At 42.6% G+C, this 18762-nt stretch overlaps 2 protein-coding genes and 2 non-coding genes across 6 annotated transcripts; 1 reads left to right on the top strand and 3 right to left on the bottom strand.

Annotated features, from left to right (window-relative positions):
* Positions 1 to 22: 22 nt before the first annotated feature.
* Positions 23 to 8865, top strand: GLT8D1 (glycosyltransferase 8 domain containing 1). 3 transcript variants are annotated; one of them, XM_068408416.1, is made up of 10 exons: positions 23 to 458; positions 1851 to 1910; positions 2022 to 2120; positions 3481 to 3697; positions 4369 to 4486; positions 5026 to 5110; positions 5335 to 5447; positions 6009 to 6175; positions 6358 to 6470; positions 7130 to 8865. In XM_068408416.1, exons 2-10 carry the CDS (start codon positions 1895 to 1897, stop codon positions 7318 to 7320), a joined length of 1119 nt encoding a protein of 372 aa, XP_068264517.1. In that variant the 5' UTR covers positions 23 to 458; positions 1851 to 1894; the 3' UTR covers positions 7321 to 8865. The 3 variants fall into 3 exon arrangements, with proteins under 3 accessions (XP_068264517.1, XP_068264518.1, XP_068264515.1); XM_068408417.1 differs by having other exon boundaries at positions 23 to 401; XM_068408414.1 differs by having other exon boundaries at positions 23 to 197.
* A 136-nt stretch (positions 8866 to 9001) lies between these two features.
* Positions 9002 to 18735, bottom strand: GNL3 (G protein nucleolar 3). The gene is made up of 15 exons (XM_068408413.1): positions 18626 to 18735; positions 18194 to 18252; positions 17570 to 17707; positions 16821 to 16934; positions 16560 to 16643; positions 15940 to 16072; positions 14942 to 15045; positions 13981 to 14116; positions 13412 to 13499; positions 12854 to 13037; positions 12076 to 12218; positions 11210 to 11346; positions 10449 to 10657; positions 10050 to 10131; positions 9002 to 9964 (listed from the first exon to the last, which is right to left on the bottom strand). Exons 1-15 carry the CDS (start codon positions 18636 to 18638, stop codon positions 9876 to 9878), a joined length of 1713 nt encoding a protein of 570 aa, XP_068264514.1. The 5' UTR covers positions 18639 to 18735; the 3' UTR covers positions 9002 to 9875.
* On the bottom strand, positions 13109 to 13186 carry LOC137668314 (small nucleolar RNA SNORD69). The gene has a single exon (XR_011048919.1). It is a non-coding gene; the product is annotated as a small nucleolar RNA SNORD69 (small nucleolar RNA).
* Positions 15815 to 15887, bottom strand: LOC137668313 (small nucleolar RNA SNORD19). The gene has a single exon (XR_011048918.1). It is a non-coding gene; the product is annotated as a small nucleolar RNA SNORD19 (small nucleolar RNA).
* Positions 18736 to 18762: the final 27 nt, after the last annotated feature.

The following is an 18762-nucleotide window of genomic DNA, read 5'->3' on the forward strand; positions in this document are numbered from 1 at the left end:
CAGCGGACAGCCGGAGGGTAGGAGCCTGCTGCCGCAGCCGCCGGCGCTCTGCCCCGGGCCCGGGCCTGAGCCTCAGCCTCCCCTGCGCCGCCGTCGCTCCGCGCTGCCATCGGTAACAGCCGGTGCGGGGCGCTGTCTCCCTGGCAACGGCGGCTTCGAGCCTCAGGACCCCTGACCGAGGGGCCTTCAGCCGGCAGGTGGGAGGCGCAGCGGGGTCGCCTGTCCGGAATCGACGCTGCCTTGGCAGCCTGCGGGCGGCCCTTCCCGCCCAAGGCTCGAGCTCTGCTCACTAAGTCTTCGGGAGCTTTCGCAGCCCCGCTAGTGCAGCTGGGCGGGCGTGGCCTTCCCTCCTCGCGGCCATCAGGCATCGCGGCGGACACCTGCGGCCCGTTGCGCTGCTGGTGCGTGGGGGCGGCGCGCGCTGCCGAGGTGGCAGTTGGCGGCGGCGCGGGCGGACGGTGAGGGGAACGGCGGGGAGGGGTGTCTCGGTCGGGGAGAGCTGGGCCAGGCCCTGCCGGCCTCGGAGCGGGGCTCCTGGGGTCCCCGCCTGGGCTGTGCCTCCCGCGGAGGAGGAGCTGCGCGGGAGCCCCGACGAGGCGGCGGCCGGGGCAGCGCGGTTTGTGCTGCCGGGCCACGCAGCTCGCGGGGGGGGATGCAATGAAACGGGGCGGGGAGCGGTCGTGTGCCCGACTCGCTGTGTGTGACCCGCGTCATAGGGCGGTGAGCGGGTGTGTGAGGATTTCAGTGTGGGTTTCTGTTCGCCCTGACAATAACTTATGGAAAAGTCAGCCCGTAAATGCTTTTGGCAGGGGCTGCTGCAGCGTCGCTGAAGGGCAGAAGCGGTACAGCCGCGCGGGCACCCCCAGCGCCGCTGCCGCGGGCACTGAGCAGCATCGCGACGTGCTTCGTTTTAACGAGGGACGTTGTGCCCCTATAAACTGCGGCCACGTGTCCTGGCCGACTTCAGCAGCGCTGTAGACATGGCACACGGCGTTTAGGTGTTGTGCTTGATACTCAAGAGAAATGCAACAGCAGGAAGAAGGTGGTTGTGGCTGACACGTGTAACAGTCACAACACAGCTCGTGGTATCGGAATTTGGAAGTTTTGCAGGTGTTTTAATATAGAACTGTGTCTGTTTCTTGAATCTTGCACGCTGTTATGGTGCGAGTGCTTTCTGTGCGTTACTCGAGAGCTGCTTCGCACTCCGGGATGAGTAGTTCTTGTTCTGATTTCACAATCGCAGGAACCGTTAAATAATGAATATGTGTGTTTGAATTGCAGACCAAAATTGCATCATTGCTTTGAGAGTGTGTTTTTATCCCCTTCAATGACATGGTGGTGATACCTTCTTTTACACTTTTGTGATCTTTTTTGTGTGATGATACTTCAGCTGATATTCTGCTATATTTTATGTAAAGTATTTAGTGGTTTTGAAAGTGTAGAAAGCTATTTGTTAAAATCTTATGAACACCGTGTCCTGCCAAAAACTTGAAGTTAAGTAAGTATGGTAAGAAGCGTATAATCATTTGCCTTATTGCTGGGATGCTTCCAGTTCAGATAGCTAAATAAGTTGCTTCAATGGTAAAAAAAAACCATACATAATCTTCCACATTCTTTCCAGATCACTTTTGATGGGCAGAAGGAGTCTGGGTTTGTTGGCTTGTTTTTTTCTGTCAGTGAAATAAGTGGCAAGATCTCTCTGTCTCCCTTTTCATCTCTGAGTTCTTCTTTAGATATGTCATTGTAGCTCCGTACTTACTGAGATACCTGTCACCTGCTGATAGTATGCTATGCCTTGTGTAGGCATGCACTGGAAGTAGGAAGTGACTGCTGTATTTTTTGTCTTGCAGGTTTGCAGGAAGTTTATGCTAATAAATAAAACAACAAGAGAAAAATGACTTTAAGGAAAGGTATGTGTATATGTGTGTGTCTATTTTTAAAAAAAATCTCTTTTGTACTTCTCTGAGTTTCCCAGTCTTTCTCTGGTTATATTGATTAACTTTTTTCTTTTCAATTTTCAGTGAACGTTTCCATCCTTATAGTGGCTGTTGTCATATTTTTGCTAGTTCTTCATCATAACTTCCTAGGCCTCAGTGACTTCCTGAAACGGGAATTGTCAGGTATGTTGGGTTTTATTTTTTTTTTTTTTTTAAGATTGGTGGGAAAGCACATGCTCTGGCCAGACAGAAACCACTATATTGCTGAAATAATGTGTATAATAATGATCAATCATTTGCATAACAAGATACAGTTTTTGTACTCTCTTATGAGTAGATATTTTCCTGTTCTCATGCCCAAAAAACTTCAGCTTTGTGAGCTTGTCTGTTCTTGCTGTCCTGTGACTTTTCTTGGTCAGGAAGGCAGGCAAGATAGCAGTAAGGGTTCCTTCTGGCTTTAAAAGTCATTAAGATATGATTCGGTTTGCTTAGCAAAGCCTTTTCGTTTTTGGGAGTCCACTTTTAAGAACTGCACATGGTCCCACAGAGCCTCACAATGTCCCCATTAACTGCCAAGTCCCAGTTTGCCGCTCGTGGGAGCTGTTGCTCCTGGGTAGCAGTTGTACAGGTGCTTCCCAACAGCAGCTGAATAGGAGCCTGACAGGCCTTAACCAGGAATCAGTTGAAGTCAAAGCTGTTGAGCTCTGTTGTCAGAAAAAGGCAAGCAGAAGCCCAGCTTTGTGAAGAGCAGACTATTGCAAACTGCCAAGTCCCCCTTTGCTATGTTCCTCAAATTACCTAAAATTATCTAATATGTGATAGTCTAGATCATCTAAAAGGTACGAGCATTGTTATAACAAGTGCACGTAGTGGGTAATTTGCCAGCTTTTACAGGTGATGCTGTCTAGTAATAGATTGCAACGCTGATCTCCCTGTTTCCTGTCTGCACACTATGGGTATGAATTCTGGTGGTTTCAGTTTAGATACTGTAGTGTGATCTGTGATGCCTGGAATAAACGTGGGCCGTACTTAATGCTTTGATCTTTGGCGGGAAAAAATTCGCAACAGTGACTTTAATTTAGAATTTCTGTTTTCTTCATTGCTTCCTACCGAAGAGGAAAAGAAAGTAGAAGAAAAAGAGGGAAGGGTGATGTGGAGAAGCCTAGAAGGTGTTTAGGGTAAATGGGAGGGGGAAGTCAGTGAGGTGATAGACATAGCAGAGGGGACCAAAGGTTAAGTGCGGCCTACTGTAGCTTAAGCCTCATTCTAGTACTTTTTTGTGCTGCCTGTGAATATGCACAGTTAAATGTATGTAGCTTATTTGAAAGTGTGATGCTTTCCTATTCATTAACATCTCGGATTCTCAAGAGGAGGTGCTATATTTTAAGTGTTTGATACTGACACGCTGTAATCCATGCCTTAACTGAGATATCCAAGTGCCTGCATAGTAGAATAATTGAAGGTGTTGGGAATTTTAGCATGATAATAATGTCTGTGTTTTATTTGCATAAAACAAGTATGTGGTGCCATTTGTACTCCACAGATTCAAATCCGTTAGGACTTCAGCCTATAGATTTCATACCTGCAGTTCCCCAGAGGCTGGCAGATGAAAGGAATGATAAGGAGATTTGTGTGGTCATTGCAGCATCAGATGAGAGGCTCGGGGGTGCAATTGCAGCCATGAACAGTATTTACCGTCACACCAGATCCAATGTGGTTTTCCATATTGTTACTTTGAATGATACTGTGGATCACTTGAGGTAATGGTCTTTTCATTAGATTCCCACAATACTGTAAAACTTAAGTATCTCTGAGAAGAGGAAGAGCTGACTTTCCCTGGAACTGCACTCCTCTAAATTGTTTGCAGTCCTATCTGCTGCTGCTCATTACAGGTTTTTGACAAGGCTGCTGTGGAGACTCCTACATTAATTCCTTCTGGTAATGTTTCAGGGATGGAAAAGAGCCATCTTTTCTAGTGGGATTGTATCCAAGCAGTGGAGTTGGAGTTTGTTGGTGGAGGGGTTGTAAAAGTTACTTCCTACATTTCATCTAAGCAAGTCAAATGCTGGGAATGAAGTTTCTCCATTTTTCTAGATTGTTCTTTGATACTTTTATTTTTTACCCACATCCATTCACACCGATATTTTTTGTGAAGGACCTGTGATAACAGGACCATATATTTCTAATAAAATAAGAAGCAACCTCATACCTTGCATGTGTCACAGCTGTGCGGCATGCTGATAGTGAGCATATCCCTGCAGTCATGCAGGACACCACCAACATCAGCCATAGATTATATTCTATATATATGATTGTTGGATAGGGAAGTGAGTGGCCAGAATAAGATCTGTGTCACTGTCAATCGGATCTTTTGGTTTTAATTTGATTTTTGTCTCATTTAACAAGATCTGTGCCTTTCTCCTGTTTGCAGGCTGTGGCTGAGTAACACTGCTCTGAAAAATTTGAGATACCGAATTTTGGATTTTGACCCTCGTGTCTTAGAAGGGAAAGTACAGGTGGATCCTCAAAAGGCAGACACCTTAAAACCAGTGAGGATGCTGTTGATTACTTTTTGCAATTATTAGTTAGTAACAATATATTTTGATACTGGTTTTTGAACACAACTAGAGATGAAAACCAAATCTGTTAGCACAGAAACAACCTTTTATAATCAAATTCCTAAATTTCAGTAAGAATAAATTTCCAGATAGTGAGAGATGGATTTGAATATCTACATATGCATGCCTAGTATCATTTTTTGCTGCTGGGTACAGTGAAACACAGCAGCTTGCATGTCAAGCATGCCAGCACCTCAGAGATACTACAGATATATGCGGAGAAGTAAGAAATTCTAATATAGTCCTGTTTTAAAGTTAATCAATGCACAAATTAATTGTAAACCAGGAACTGATGGAACCTGTTCATTTTAAATAACTTCTAGGATATTGCCACCTGTTTTACTCCTATGATAGAAAATTGTCTCGGACATTAGTGCTATAGATAAGTTTCAGGAGTATCAGTCAATTTCACATTTACTTGGAAATTTTTCATTTAATTGTTCATTTCTCTTGCTTTCTTGTTTTCACAGTTAACCTTTGCAAGATTCTACTTGCCCAGTTTGGTACCTCATGCAGAGAAGGCCATCTATGTGGATGATGATATAATAGTGCAAGGTATGGGACTTTTTCTTAGCTTTTTGCCACTGGCCTTATGCTGAGGTCAGTATGCCATCTCTTACAGTAACCAAACCCTGCAATGAAAAATGTAAAAACTTTGTAAATATGAGTTGGATTAAAGTGAGTGGTTTTATCTGCTGTAGAAATAGACTGAACAAAAAGTCACTCAGCGCTTAATCAGGATTGCTTTTAATTTTCCTGTGCTTACCTCAATTTTTCAGATGATATTCTTGAACTTTACAACACTCCGTTGAAACCTGGACATGCAGCTGCATTTTCAGAGGATTGTGACTCAACCACTAATAAAGTTGCTGTCCGTGGAGCAGGCAATCAGGTTAGTTTTATTCTGATTCAGTGATAACAATACAATAGATCCCAGGCTTTGGAAACAGGCACTTGGTTTTCATGTTCTTGCAGGTTGATTTCCAAATGCAGTGAACCTAAAGGTGTGACTGGCCCTACCCAAATCAATTTACTCTGATGTTTGTGTTACTAATGACACCTGCAGTTTCTGTTCACACACAGTAAAAGCACTTTGAATTTTTGCTGTGCTTTACAATGAGAGCACTTCCCTGTGTGGAACAGCAGGAGGTCTTAGAACATCAGAGGGAGAATTTTTCATTTGTGAGTATATAAACAGTACTTTTTCTGGAAGTGGCACCGTATTAATAATATGGTATTATTAAGACCATGCAGCCTTCCTTAAAATATGTCATTTATATAATCATATTTTTAAAATGTTAGACCTCTTAAGCTTCTTTCTCTTGTTTTAAAGGAAGGGTTATTTGCTTTAACAACTTCAAATTATGCTTTTCTGTTGGGAGTTGTGCAAAATTTTTCTTTAAATAGTAATTTGACTGTATTTTAAGCTAATTTCTGCTCCCTTTTTTCCCAGTATAATTACATTGGGTTTCTAGATTACAAAAAAGAAACCATCCGAAAGCTTGCCATGAAAGCCAACACCTGCTCTTTCAATCCAGGAGTTTTTGTTGCCAATTTGACAGAATGGAAGTTACAGAACATCACTCAGCAATTGGAGAAGTGGATGGCACTTAATGTAGCGTAAGTACCCCCAAGCTGAGGGTGACAGTGGGTCAGGGGTTGGGTTACGGTGATGGCATTTAACTGTTAAATGAAGGGCTGTGTATGCATCTGTGGATTCTTGTCATGCAGCTGCGAGTGAATCAACTGATTTAGGGCCACCCAAGCATCCTTTCCCAACTTCTTTTCATTTTCTCTTCCAGAGAGGAACTTTACAGTAAGAGTCTGGCTGGCAGCATCACAACACCTCCACTGCTAATTGTATTTTACAAGCAACATTCCAGTATTGATCCCATGTGGAATGTCCGGCATCTCGGTATGTATGAAACATTTCTGACACTGCTCCCCCAGTGTGTTTTACCAGGTCTGTAGATGGACATGTAGTTGATGATGCAGCAAGTGGATCTTTCTTCCCCTATTTTATACCTTGTTCTTTAAGAAACACTGCTTTGTGATACCATCTTGGGGCTTGTGGGCCTGATCCTTCATGTTCTGTTTTGAACTGCTAGGGGGATAGTTCTTGAATTGACTTATCTCAAATTACTTATAATTTTCCTTTTCTTTTCCACATATATATTGTATCTGAAGTGATCCGAGGTGTTTCCTCCAAGGCTGTTGAGAGGAACAGACGCTCATATCTGTTCTGCTACTGGTGAAACCCCAATGCTGGGAGAGCTTTTTTTAGGTTTTGTTTCCAGTGAACAATACAGAGGCTGCTGAATACATCTGGGTATTAAGGGGGTTTTAAAGAACTTGGACGTTGAGGCAGTACATTAAAGTAGATACTGAGACAGATCAAAGTGGCATTCAGTTGCACCTGATTATGTTTTTCGCTTTGCCCTGATTTCTGCCTCCTTTCTCCATAAATGACAAGATTTCGTTTGTTAAAATCCTTTGTTTTGAAGTTAAAAATATTGCATGTTGGTGTTTCTGCTGCCTTTATTTCAGGCACTAATGGTTCTTTTTCAATAAAAGGGTCTAGCGCTGGAAAAAGGTACTCTCCTCAGTTTGTGAAAGCTGCCAAGCTGCTCCATTGGAATGGACATTTCAAACCATGGGGAAGAACAGCTTCATACACTGAAGTCTGGGAGAAGTGGTATGTCCCTGACCCTACAGGCAAGTTCAGCCTGATCCGCAGACATTCAGAAGCCTATGAAGCGAAGTAGAGTCAATTTTAATAACTGATGGCATTTTCTCAGGAAACTTCTGGAGCCAAGCAGAACTTTTTTTAGCCAACTTGTATTACAGAGCAGTCCTTGTCTTCTGGAGAACGAGGTGATGCACTTATTCAGGTGCAGTTCTGAAAGGCACAGGTCTAAAGGAGACTCACTTCACTTGTGTGACAGAACATGCTACTCCAGCAGCACTACAGAAAGAAGGGAGGATCTGCACAAACCAGCACTTCTGTTAATTCCTGTCTGTTGTGCATTCTTCTGCGCTTTACTACCAGAGGATCATTTTGTCAGCTACAGAAAGAAACAGTTTCTAAGAACAAGATACAACTTCAGCTGGTGCTTGCACCGTGCAAATCTTGCACAGCAATGTACTGTAATTAAGAGCTGCTTGGGTTTTGTTCTGTGTTTTTGTTTTCTTATCCTGTGAAATAGTTTCATCAATAACCCTTTCTTGCATGAAGTCTGCTCCCAACCATTTCTGTGTAAGGCTTTCTTGCAGAATTCTGCAAAATTGAATCTTGTTTTCTTGAAAGATGAATTTCTCAAGTAGTATTTCACTATGCAAAGTGGTTTTAACTGCCAGTGAACACTAAAACTTTTTGTAAAGTGGTGAAGAAAACTTTGTTCAAAAATAAAAGCTAATTTTAACATGTTGACTCAAACCTCAGGTAAATGGCAATCTGATTCTAGCCTTGATCAAATATAGGAAGTGTGTTTCTGTTGTACTTAAATACAGTAGCAAGCGATTGAAACTAAAGTCAATTGATCTCGTGTTTGCAAAGGTGATCTCATTCTAAAATTATGCAAAATGTTTATTTTGGGGATCGGGTTGTATGAATTACAGATTAATTTTGTTATTGTTAAGTTCCTCATCATTCTTTCAAGTGAGCACGGCCCTGCTGTAGACGTTTTTCCCACTGTGCCTATCTCAGTCTGGCCCTTTAACTCAAGTGAGCTTCCTGTGCCCTTTTGCAGCTGGCTGCCCATCCCCTGTTCTACAGGTAAGTTGTTTTTTTTTATAGTTGTAGCGTTGAGTGGTTATTAGCTGATAACCCAGCAGCTGTTGTGCCAACTATTCCATTTAATACAGTTGTCATTTTTATTCGATAATACTGCTCGTGAATAGTCTTCAGTATAAGCTGTTTAGACAAAAGTCTTTGTGTTAATGCAGTGAGGGCCTTAGTGTTGCATGGTCCGAGATACAGGGCAGCAGAGAGCTGAAGGGCTCGTTCACGTGTGTATGTTTTTAGTACGGCTTTGTAATTTAAAAGGATTTCCCGCTGCTTGACTCATTGCAGTCACGGCCTATGGTTCTGTTTCTGTCATAGATGCTGATCTGTGCTGTTACCTATTGTTTCTGTTTCTGGGTTTTCATGAACAAGAACCATTCTTGTTCTTGAAACGGTTAGGAGTAATGAAATAAGTTCAGTTACCAAACTTTGAAAGATTGTACTAGATCAGCTGACAGACACCAACTTAATTCTGACAACCAGGCTGTGTTTTAGCAGGCTTAAATAAACTGCATGTGTCTGTGTCTCCACTTGGTACTTTTTTAAGCTGCCTAGGACTGTGCCTCAACGTACATTTCGGGAAAGTACAATTCTCTATTAAAGAGCACATAAAGCAGACCTTAAGTTAACAGGAAGAAAACAGGCACATAGGAGGAAGGTGCTTGGTGTCAGGCATTTATTCTAAATGCTTAATTCATTGAGCAGCTGCAGGGCCTCTTGGTAATTCTCTTGCTACCCCAGTTCTGCCATAGGCTGAGTGCAGTAACAGGGCAACGTTTTGCTTTGCAGTGACCAGTTGTTGCCACGTATAATAGGCGTCATCAGGAAATATGTATTTTGTTCAAGAGCACTGTAGGAACAAGCAGCTTGTTCCCCAGTGAGGACAGATTACTAATATCATAATCTCGGTTACCTTTCCCAGTAAGCTTCTGAACATATAAAGCAGTGCTTAGATAAAAGACCTTATGTCTAGCTGAAATAAGGAGCATTTTCTAGCCAACCTTTACAGATGGAAGTTCTACAAGTTTTGCAAAAGTTCGCTCAAAACTTGCATGACTTAAGTGAGTCCTAGTGGTACGGTCTCTGTAATCCTCTAGGGAAAACAAGTTTTCATCCTCCCTTTATAAAATTTACCTTGAACTTTAATTGCTTGAACATGACTAGAATTAAACATTTACCATTGTTTTTCAAAGAAAAAGAGTTTATCCTTTTGAAACATCTTTTTATAAGGCAAAGTGAACAGATTCACTTAGTCTATTATGAATTATTTTAAAATAGGCTTTTTTTTTTCTGAATAAAGGAAATAAAGTTTAGGACTTAAAGCCGAATACAGTCAGTTTCCAAGACTTGTATAACATCTGGAACGATCAAGGGAGATGCAGTATTATATATATTATTTGACACAGTAATAATTGTGAATCTTTGCAGCAGCTCTAGTATGCGGCATTCCTCCCAACTTCTGCCCCAACATAAGACTTCATGACTGTTCTGAAAGCCAGTAGTAAGTCTCCAGCTGGTGTCCTCACATGTAATTCATTACACATAGTCTGTATTAAAATCGTAGGCATCATCTTCATCTGCTGTGTTATCCAAGCTGATTGATAGTGAATTGGAATGTTCGCTTTCTGAAAAGAAAATCGTGTTAGTGAAACCAATGCAAGTGATAGAGGACTAGAGACGATCCTTCAAGCCAGGGTTTTTAATACAGACCTGCCATCTGCTTTTCTGAATTTGTAGGACTTGTTTGTCCGTTTCCAAGCTTTGCTTTCCTGGTGACATCAGCTTTGCTTTCCTACAAGTCAGAGAGGTCAGACGTGTTTATTCAGATATCACTAATGAAATCTCCCATGCAAATGAAACCTAACAGACTGATGCCAGTGCGGATGTCCCCTTGTGTAGTTGGTCAGGAACACACAGCCTTAGAACTGACTTAGAACAATGTTGTTTCCTTAATTAAGCAAAAAGCCTGGCCCTTATCTCCAGGAGAAAGACTTTTTGATTGCTCTTGGTGGCCCTAAGGTGCCTACACATTCTGTTTATAGCAGGATCCTGACTGGGTATTGGTGTAAGGATCTAAACAGGTAGAAGCCTAATGAAACTCTGATTTACCTCTTTGACATCCTTTTCTTCTTCTGCCACATCATCTTGATCATCATCACTTTCTGTGAAATCCTCCTCTTCTTCTTCCCCCTCCTGGCTTGTTTCCATGTTTTCCCACTCTGATGCCTCCTCTATCACTTTATTTTCCTCTATTATCCCATCTGTCATACCAGCTGACTGGAAAACAATACTGCTTGCTGGACTGGGGTATTTTAAAGCTGGGAAAAACATAGGAAGTGTCTGTTAAGTCACTCTTAGACAGCACCAGATGTACTGCCTACCCCTTGAGAGGACAGCCATTTCAGGTCTAGAAAAAAAGACTGTCCTGCCCCTCCCTTCCACGCTAACTCCCACATAAGCAGGTAGAACAAAGGACAATTCTCTGAGAATAGCTTTCTCTGAGGCATCTACAGAAGACTGCTGGGAGCTGAAAGACTTGGATTGGAGTATAGATTGTACTGATTAAAATGTATTTTGTTGGCTAATTAGTTAGTGTCTATGTTCTCTTCGACATTCTTTTCCCCTATTTCCTATTTAGGAGGGTTAGGTCAAATAAGCAAATAAGAATTAGCAGGGGCAATTTGTGTTAAGACAGCGCACAGATGCACTGTTCTGTTGCATCAGAATCCATTTCTTTCTTAAAAGGTTCGTATTCACTGCGTATTGGTAAACTATCCTATAAAGCCCAGGAGGACTTCCAATCAACATCTCCCATTAAAACTACTACTGCCACTCTTAATGGTAGCGGTGCATTACAGTAACAGTCCTACCTTGAACAGTGTTGTTGTTTTCTTCTTCTAGGATCTTTAACTTAAAGCACTCATGCATTTCAGCTATTTTGTCTTCTGTAAGATATGGTGGCAGTCTCTGAGATTCTGGAGGTTGTGAGTGGTAGCTTATTTTGGCTCTGGGAAATAAAATATCAGCATTAAAAACCAGCCAAAGATAACATAGTTAAATCACTGTATTTAAAAATAAAACCTAGAGCACAAACTTCTCAAACTCCTCAACCTAACTACTCATTTATTATCATGTTTAACAGCAGTTAAATAGCTATGTAAATTTGACTCCGAAGTTTTCAATAACAGTATTAAGTGGATAACCCACTCCTGAGAGGAAAATACTTTTTCAACACAGATCATCTGCTTGTAAATCATGAGCTGTAAAGCAGCTGAATCACTTGAGCAAGGGAAATAGTCACACTCAATTACTGAGTTACATTTATTCCCACCCTCAGAATATAGGAACCACTATAAATTTCCACAGAAAATTTGCCATATCCTTTCCTGGCTGTAGAAGAGGACTACGTGGACTCAGTATTTGAGAGGAAGGCAAATTCCCCTAATGGAGTTATAGCAGAAGTCAGCAAACTGGCTACAGAGTAACATGCAACATGCTTTGACTCTTTCTGTGTATTCTTTGCTATTTTAGGAAATTATCCATGGATGGCATTCTCTAAATCTGTTAGCCAGTCCAGCTCTCTTTACCAAAGAAAGATGTGAGAAAGAAAGAGAAAAAAAAAAAAAAGCACCAGTCTCTCATTCTAAGTTCTTCTCAGGACTCAAAGCTTCTGCTGTGCTGGATTAACAATGTAAAAAAGGTGAGCAGCATAAAGCAAAATTCATAGCATACATACCCTGTCCAGTCACAAAGTAGTACTTTAGCTATATTCTCTATGTCAGGAACACCTCCCTTTTTCAGCATACCCCTTTTCTGAGCAAGTAAAGTTAAAAACTCCTCAGTGTTCTTGAAATCTGGGATACTATAGTGCATCACGACCTAGTGCGAAAGAAAATGGTGCATTCAGAAAGAGATACCCTCTTTTAGTTCTAAGAATAAAAAAGCAAATCAAATTGGGTTACAATGAGGATGAACAAGTACGTGAAGAGCCATTTTTCTCTTGCATGCGGGGAGTAAACATTACAACGCAAAATGCCTACTTCATCAGCAAATTCATCTGCCATTCACCCGTACTAGTGGGTGTACAGACAGCACACTGGTTTGTGTGAAAAAACAGTTACAACAGAACTGAGTGGGAATTAGGCTTAGGTTAATCTACTTGAAACTAGAGTGAAATCAGAGTTGGATCTGAGGTCTTCACTGTGATAATAGGAAGCAGTCAGAATATCTTCATTTTTTCACTCTGTGATACTGTGATGAGGTTTTTTAAAAGTCAGAAAAGTTACTGGGAAAACAGACTGTGGCTGACAGGATCCTGGCACGCTGTTTCTGCCTTCCATTTATAAGGAACTTAGCGTTGGATAGAATACCCAAAGTTTGCTACTCTATGGTTAGGGGAAAGTAGTGCAAAGGCTACCAGAGCTAGCTTAAGGGAAACAAACTTTGGTTATTGGCCTAAGAAACCTACAGGGAAGTCAAATGCAGTGACAGATGTGGAAAAAGATGGAGCTCACCTGCTGTTTACTGCAGTGATTTAGAATGGCATCTACTCCTTCAAACACATCTGCTGAGCCTGATTCTTCAGTGTTGATGATACTTCTCAGGGCCAGGGCCAGGGCATTGTTGGAAGGATCTGCAATTATGCTTGGACTGTCTAACATCTTTGTCTGTTTATCAATGTGCACGATTTGCATGGACCTATTCAGAGAGAAATGCACTGTGAGCAGATAAATTAGCTAGCAAAGGACTGGTAATGGTGAGGGACGCAAAACATAAAGCTCAGTGTTGGACTGAATGCACTTCATACAGAGTCAGTTTCAGTGCTTTCTCATCATATGCTTTGCATAGGACAGATATCTAAATGTACAAAAAGAGAAAGTTTATACACTGTATTCCCTGGTGACAGCTTGCATCAGTATCTTTCATCCTGGCAAATTGAAATGGGCGTTTAAAACTGCACACAGGGGCATACTCTGCCCCTAATGAATGGAAATTGTACACAAACAACAAACTCAAGAGTAATCAGAACACAACAACAAGGAAATGAACAGCTTTTATCAGACTCAGCTTACTTGGTAACACCTCTTGCTAGGCCAACATTGCAAGCACGAACTCCTTTAAGACTGTTGATCATGCTGCTCTTTCCCACATTAGGGAAACCTGAAGAAAACAAGATAAATCCTTGTAAGTTAAGTAAGAAAATTCAGCCTATGTAACACTGATCAAAACTGCTTCTTCCAGGTGTCTTTGGTAAAGTACATCTTCAGTGCAAGATCAGAGTTGGATCTGAAGTCTTCACTACAGAAGTAAGACAAAGTCTGTATCCTCATTTCTCACACTGATAATAAAAGGGACATGAAAGACATCACTGAATGTAACCTGCTTCTCTTGTTCCCCTAAGCTGGTTAATCAGCTAAGGCCTCACACAACGTGCCTTCCATAGATCACACACACTACATGCATGTAAATGCAATATAGATCACTGTCAACTGAAGTACTACAATAGTGAGTCTTAGCCAAAAGTAAGAACAATGACTAGAAAGTCCATTCGCAAATCATATGGTAGTTGTTTTACCCAATTTATAATACAGGATACCAAAGCTTTATGGGAGGAGAAGGGAACGCCTCTCCAAATGCTTACCTACTACTCCAACCTGAATGGCTTTGTTTTGAGTCTTGACATGCTCTTGAAGAAGTTTCAAAAGACATTTGCTTCCAAAGCGTTCAGTGGTTCTTGATAAATCAACACGTGCACGTCTTCTTGTTAACTGTTCCCTCTACAAGATTCGAAGGCAAAAAACCCCCCATGGTCAGGAGCTATTCATGAAGGTAAGTATGCGTGCTTAGATTTATTTATCTACTGTAATGTTTCCAGCTCCTCTATTAGATGATATTACTGTGTTCTTCTAAACAAGAGTTAGTTTAATAAGATATTGGCTAATCAGTTAAGTGAGAGTAAAAAAGGTAGCCATCAACTACTAAGAAAAAGAAATGTGAGCTGACTTACAGAGCTTGTGATTTCAGTCAGGCTGTGTTGCAGATTTGTTGTGTGACCATAAAATAACCATGTACGATCAGATGGTAGAATCCTTAAATCTGCAAATTCACTCAAGAGACTTCAATTTTTTGAAGGATTTCAAAACCTGCTCTCTGTGTTGCAGTTTCTGCACCATTTTGCAGGAGGGCCTATTTCACTATGCCGTTATCAGGGTTAAGATGCGTGAAGCATTATGTATTAATACACGTACGCCTCAAAAGAGTACTTCAAAGAGTTCAGACTAGGACACAGGGAGCTAACCCCTTTATACTCTTCATGAAATAATGTCACGTGCTACCTTTATTGATGGCCACAGTCATCATGAATGCAGCAGTACAGCCTGCATCACTTTACCTACAAAACAATTCAGATGTGACTGGTGCAACCATCCTGTGTAGAAGAAGAATAATTCCTCATCCTCCTCCCCTTACTGTCCTTCTTACAGTAAAAAAAAAAAACAAAAAGACTTGCTTTTACTCTAGTCCAGCAGTTTCTCAACATGTTTCAACCTGTGTGATTGCGAACACATACGACTTAGTCATGAGACAGCTTGCAGGGCTCTTACCATAGTCCTGTCCTTCATCAGTGTTGCTGATTTAAAAGCAACTGTTGGAAACTCCTTCTTCAAATAATTCAACCATTTCTCTAAGTTCTCCTTTGGCACTAAATCTGGAAAAAAGAGCACAGTCCTTTCACTCCTGTGAATCTTAAATATCACTGTGTGGAGGAAATCTAATGTGGAATCAGGAATCAGGCTGTACTCTGTCCACTTAGTATGTTTCCTTGTAACAAATAATGTTTGGCTGAAAGCTCTAGTGGAATACTGGGTATGTTCCCCAAAGGCACCCAGTCTTGCAAGTTTTAGTCTTTACTTTCTGCCTCAAGCAGAACATACCAGAATTACACTTTTGGCCCCTGTATCAGGTTTTTAATGCTGGGGTCTCGCTAGGAGACTTTGTATGGTACAGGGAGTGATGTTCTGTGAAGGATTATCCCCTCATCCCTGCAAAGGCTACTCAAATACAAAGGTCACTTTGTTCTTGCTGTTGCTCTTTGTATTTCTTTTTTTTTTTTTCTGCTGCTAACCCAGCCTTTTTAGCTGGTTTCACCTGCTTTTGTGTGCATTCTTTCATACAGGAACAGAAGACAGAAAACAGTTCCCAAAGCCAAACTTCAGATACAACTATTGCATTGATTTGCTGATATTTAACTCACTATTGCCTCACTGGGGACCAGCATCATGACCTCTGCCTACCCACGTACATTTACAAAAATGGTAAACATTGTAAGATCTTTAACTTCTGTCAAATTTGGCTGAAACTGGCCAATTCTCTCAGAATTTACTGCAAAAGAAGGGGGCTAATGTGCATTTACCTGTCTGTGGGGTTTTCTTAGGAAACTAGACTAAAAGGTGGAGGAAACATGACTCCTTCAGTAGGGCAGCGAGCTCAGAGTTGGATCTTACGTCTTCAATGGAATCTCAGATTCCTTTAAAATCTTCTTCATAGCTCACAGAACCACACAGTGACCCAGTAACACTTCAAGAAAACCTATGGTTCTTACCAATTTTGTTCAGAACCAAGACAAGCTTTTTGTCTCCAGAGCAAGTTACAGCTTGTTCCAGTTGAGGACACCGGCAGCCCATTGGATCTCTTGCATCTAAAACCTCTAGAATCACATCTGAGGCCTCGATCACCTAGGTTAGAAAAAGGGAGACGATCTCAAGTAAGACACGGCAGACCATTTGACAGATGACAACTCTGGAATAGCTGTGGCTTACAACAGTTACTGTTGCATTTCACAGAATGGATTGGTGAGGTTTCATAAGGCTGTTCTTGTGTGAGCTCCTTTCTTCTGAACTACAAACCAGAAAGCTGAAGCAATTTTCATCTTTTTCTTCATCTTTTTCCTCCAAAGGCAGAAAATCCTCTAGACACCAGTACTTCATTACTACAAGAGCTCTGTACTGACATTGGACCAAGAAGTCTAATGCTTCAAAGTGCTGGATGTCTCAGTAGCTCACAGTTTCTGTCATAAAAATCCCTTACTTTCAGTGTTGAAGTTTATCATCACAAGCAACCTTTATACTCTCTAGCAGCTGCATGGTAATGCAAGAAATGAAAATAACAAGTGGTCTCTTGCTGACTGACATCAAATTATAAAAAATAGTTGAAGCGTCTCACCTTTTCGAGCTCCCTGCAAAATGATTTCTTAGAATTTTTATCCAGCAGTTTGTTAGTCTTTGCATTAGATTTGCCGGAGGATTCCTGAATGCAAACAAAAATGAAAGGGAATGATTTAATTCAGAATGAGTGTATTACACTTGCGTGCATATGCAGCATGAAAATGTAACATGTAACATACTGCTTAAGAAGATGTAGTTTCAGGATGACTTTTATTGCTTCTCTAAGCTTCAAAGAATCAAAATCATACCAGACACGTACCTTTCCCCCTGCTTTTTCCTTGATTTTGGCTGCATTCTTTTTAGCTTCAAGCTTCCTCCTCTTTTCATGTTCTTTCTGTCTGTTGAGCTTCTGCTTTTGTTTTAGTTCTTCAAGCTGGTTGCAAACAAAAACCCAAGCCAGATAAAACACATCTGAAGGTCGTAAGGAAGACTGGTCTTTCTCGTCATTTACTTATTTCTGACCAAAATTCACGAGACAGCTTATTTAGAAGTCAGGGCTGTCCAAGTGACACTGGGAACTCTTTTTTGCGTCCTGCCCTGAAAAGAATACTGGTGCCTTCAATTGCCTCAAAACCATCCATTAGCTAGACCCCAAAATAACAGCCATGCAGCAACAACATGACAACTGATAAGGGTGCTGCTCTCATGTCATGTTACTCCAGACTGCAGATCCTTACTTTCTATATAATCACATAATGCCAAGACTTAACTTTTAGCATCCTGATGGGACATCTATGTATCACAGGCAATTTGGATTACATTAGAAATTACACTTCCAGCATGTTTATACCCAGTGATGAAATGAAGGTTAAAAAAAAAAAGGTAATTTGTTACATGCTGTATCATGCTGGAAATAAATATATTATTTTTCCAAAGTATGTGGCTACTAGGGCCACTTACAATCCACTGTGATTGCACCTCTAGGCATGCACATGTGCACATATATACGCGCAAAGCTTCCTTGAAGATAGGAATGGTCTCAGCTCTTTCCCACAAACTGTATTTTACCCTCTGCTTTCTCTGCTCCGCTTCCCGTAGAAGCTTTTCCTTAAATGGTGCAGCACTGGGAACACCGGGATCTTTCTTGGGCTTTTTGCGTCCACGTTTTTTGGCCTCCTTCCTGACTTTTCGGTGGTGTTCTCTGATCTGAAGATAGGAACAAGAATATTTTCTCAGTCTAAGGCAAAAAGAAAGGGATGTATCCCTCCTATTTACAGATACAGAGTAAAAAATGGTACATTTCCGACTTTAGATTGAAGAGTTTCGATTGCATAATGTTTCAGTGTAAAGCTACACTTGAATGTACCAGCCCAAAATAATGCAAAATGTAATTATGTAAAAAGCCTACGCTCCCTTCTACATCATACTTCGGCCAATGGCAACTGGAAAGCAGATTCCTCACTACAGCCCGGATTCCTTTACATTCAACATAACATTGTTATTGTGTACGTGTACACGTACAACAATTTTCTGTAATAATATATAAAAAAATGCTTTTAGCGTTAAGTTAATTAGCATGGAGCTTTAATTAGAAACAGGCACCCCTTGCGCCCCGTCCTCCCCCCGCTCCGTGCGGCAGGGGCAGCCCGAGGGCTCCGCACCGCCCCGGGCCGGCAGCCCGCCGGGACTCACCTTCTTCTGGATCTTGTAGCGCTTGTGGCAGGTCAGCCTCTTGCTGGCTTTCCTCAGCTCTGCAAGGCACCGCGCCCGTCAGCGCCGGCTCCCCGCGGCCCGCCCGCCGTCCGGGGACAACCCCGCGGCCCGCCCGCCCCCGCGGACAGCCCCGCCGCTCGCGGGCGCCCGGGGAAGCGGCCCAGCTCCCATCGCCGCCAGCCGCCGCCGATCCCCCAAGCCCCGGTGCCCGATTCCCCAGCCCCGGGCCGCCGCCGTTCGCTCGGCTACGTGCGGCCGCTCCCCCCCCCCCTCAGCCCGCCGCCATTCTCCCGTCCCGTCCCAGGCCGCCGCCCGCCCCCGCCATTCCCTCGCCTCAGAGCGCTCGCCGGCGATATTTCCCGAGGCCCGCCCCCACCCGCGGCCACCGCTGCCCCCGCTCCCGCCGCTCACTAGGCCGCTTCATGGCGCCGCCGGGCCGCGCTCGGCCGCGGCCCCACGTGGAAGGCCGCGCTCCTTCCTCCTCCTGCCGGCGGGCGCTGCCGTAAAGCGAAGCGGTCCTTCCTCGCCGGAGGTGTCGCGCGGGCTCG

Source organism: Nyctibius grandis, chromosome 10 (genome assembly GCF_013368605.1).
Source record: "Nyctibius grandis isolate bNycGra1 chromosome 10, bNycGra1.pri, whole genome shotgun sequence".
NCBI lineage: Eukaryota > Metazoa > Chordata > Aves > Nyctibiiformes > Nyctibiidae > Nyctibius > Nyctibius grandis.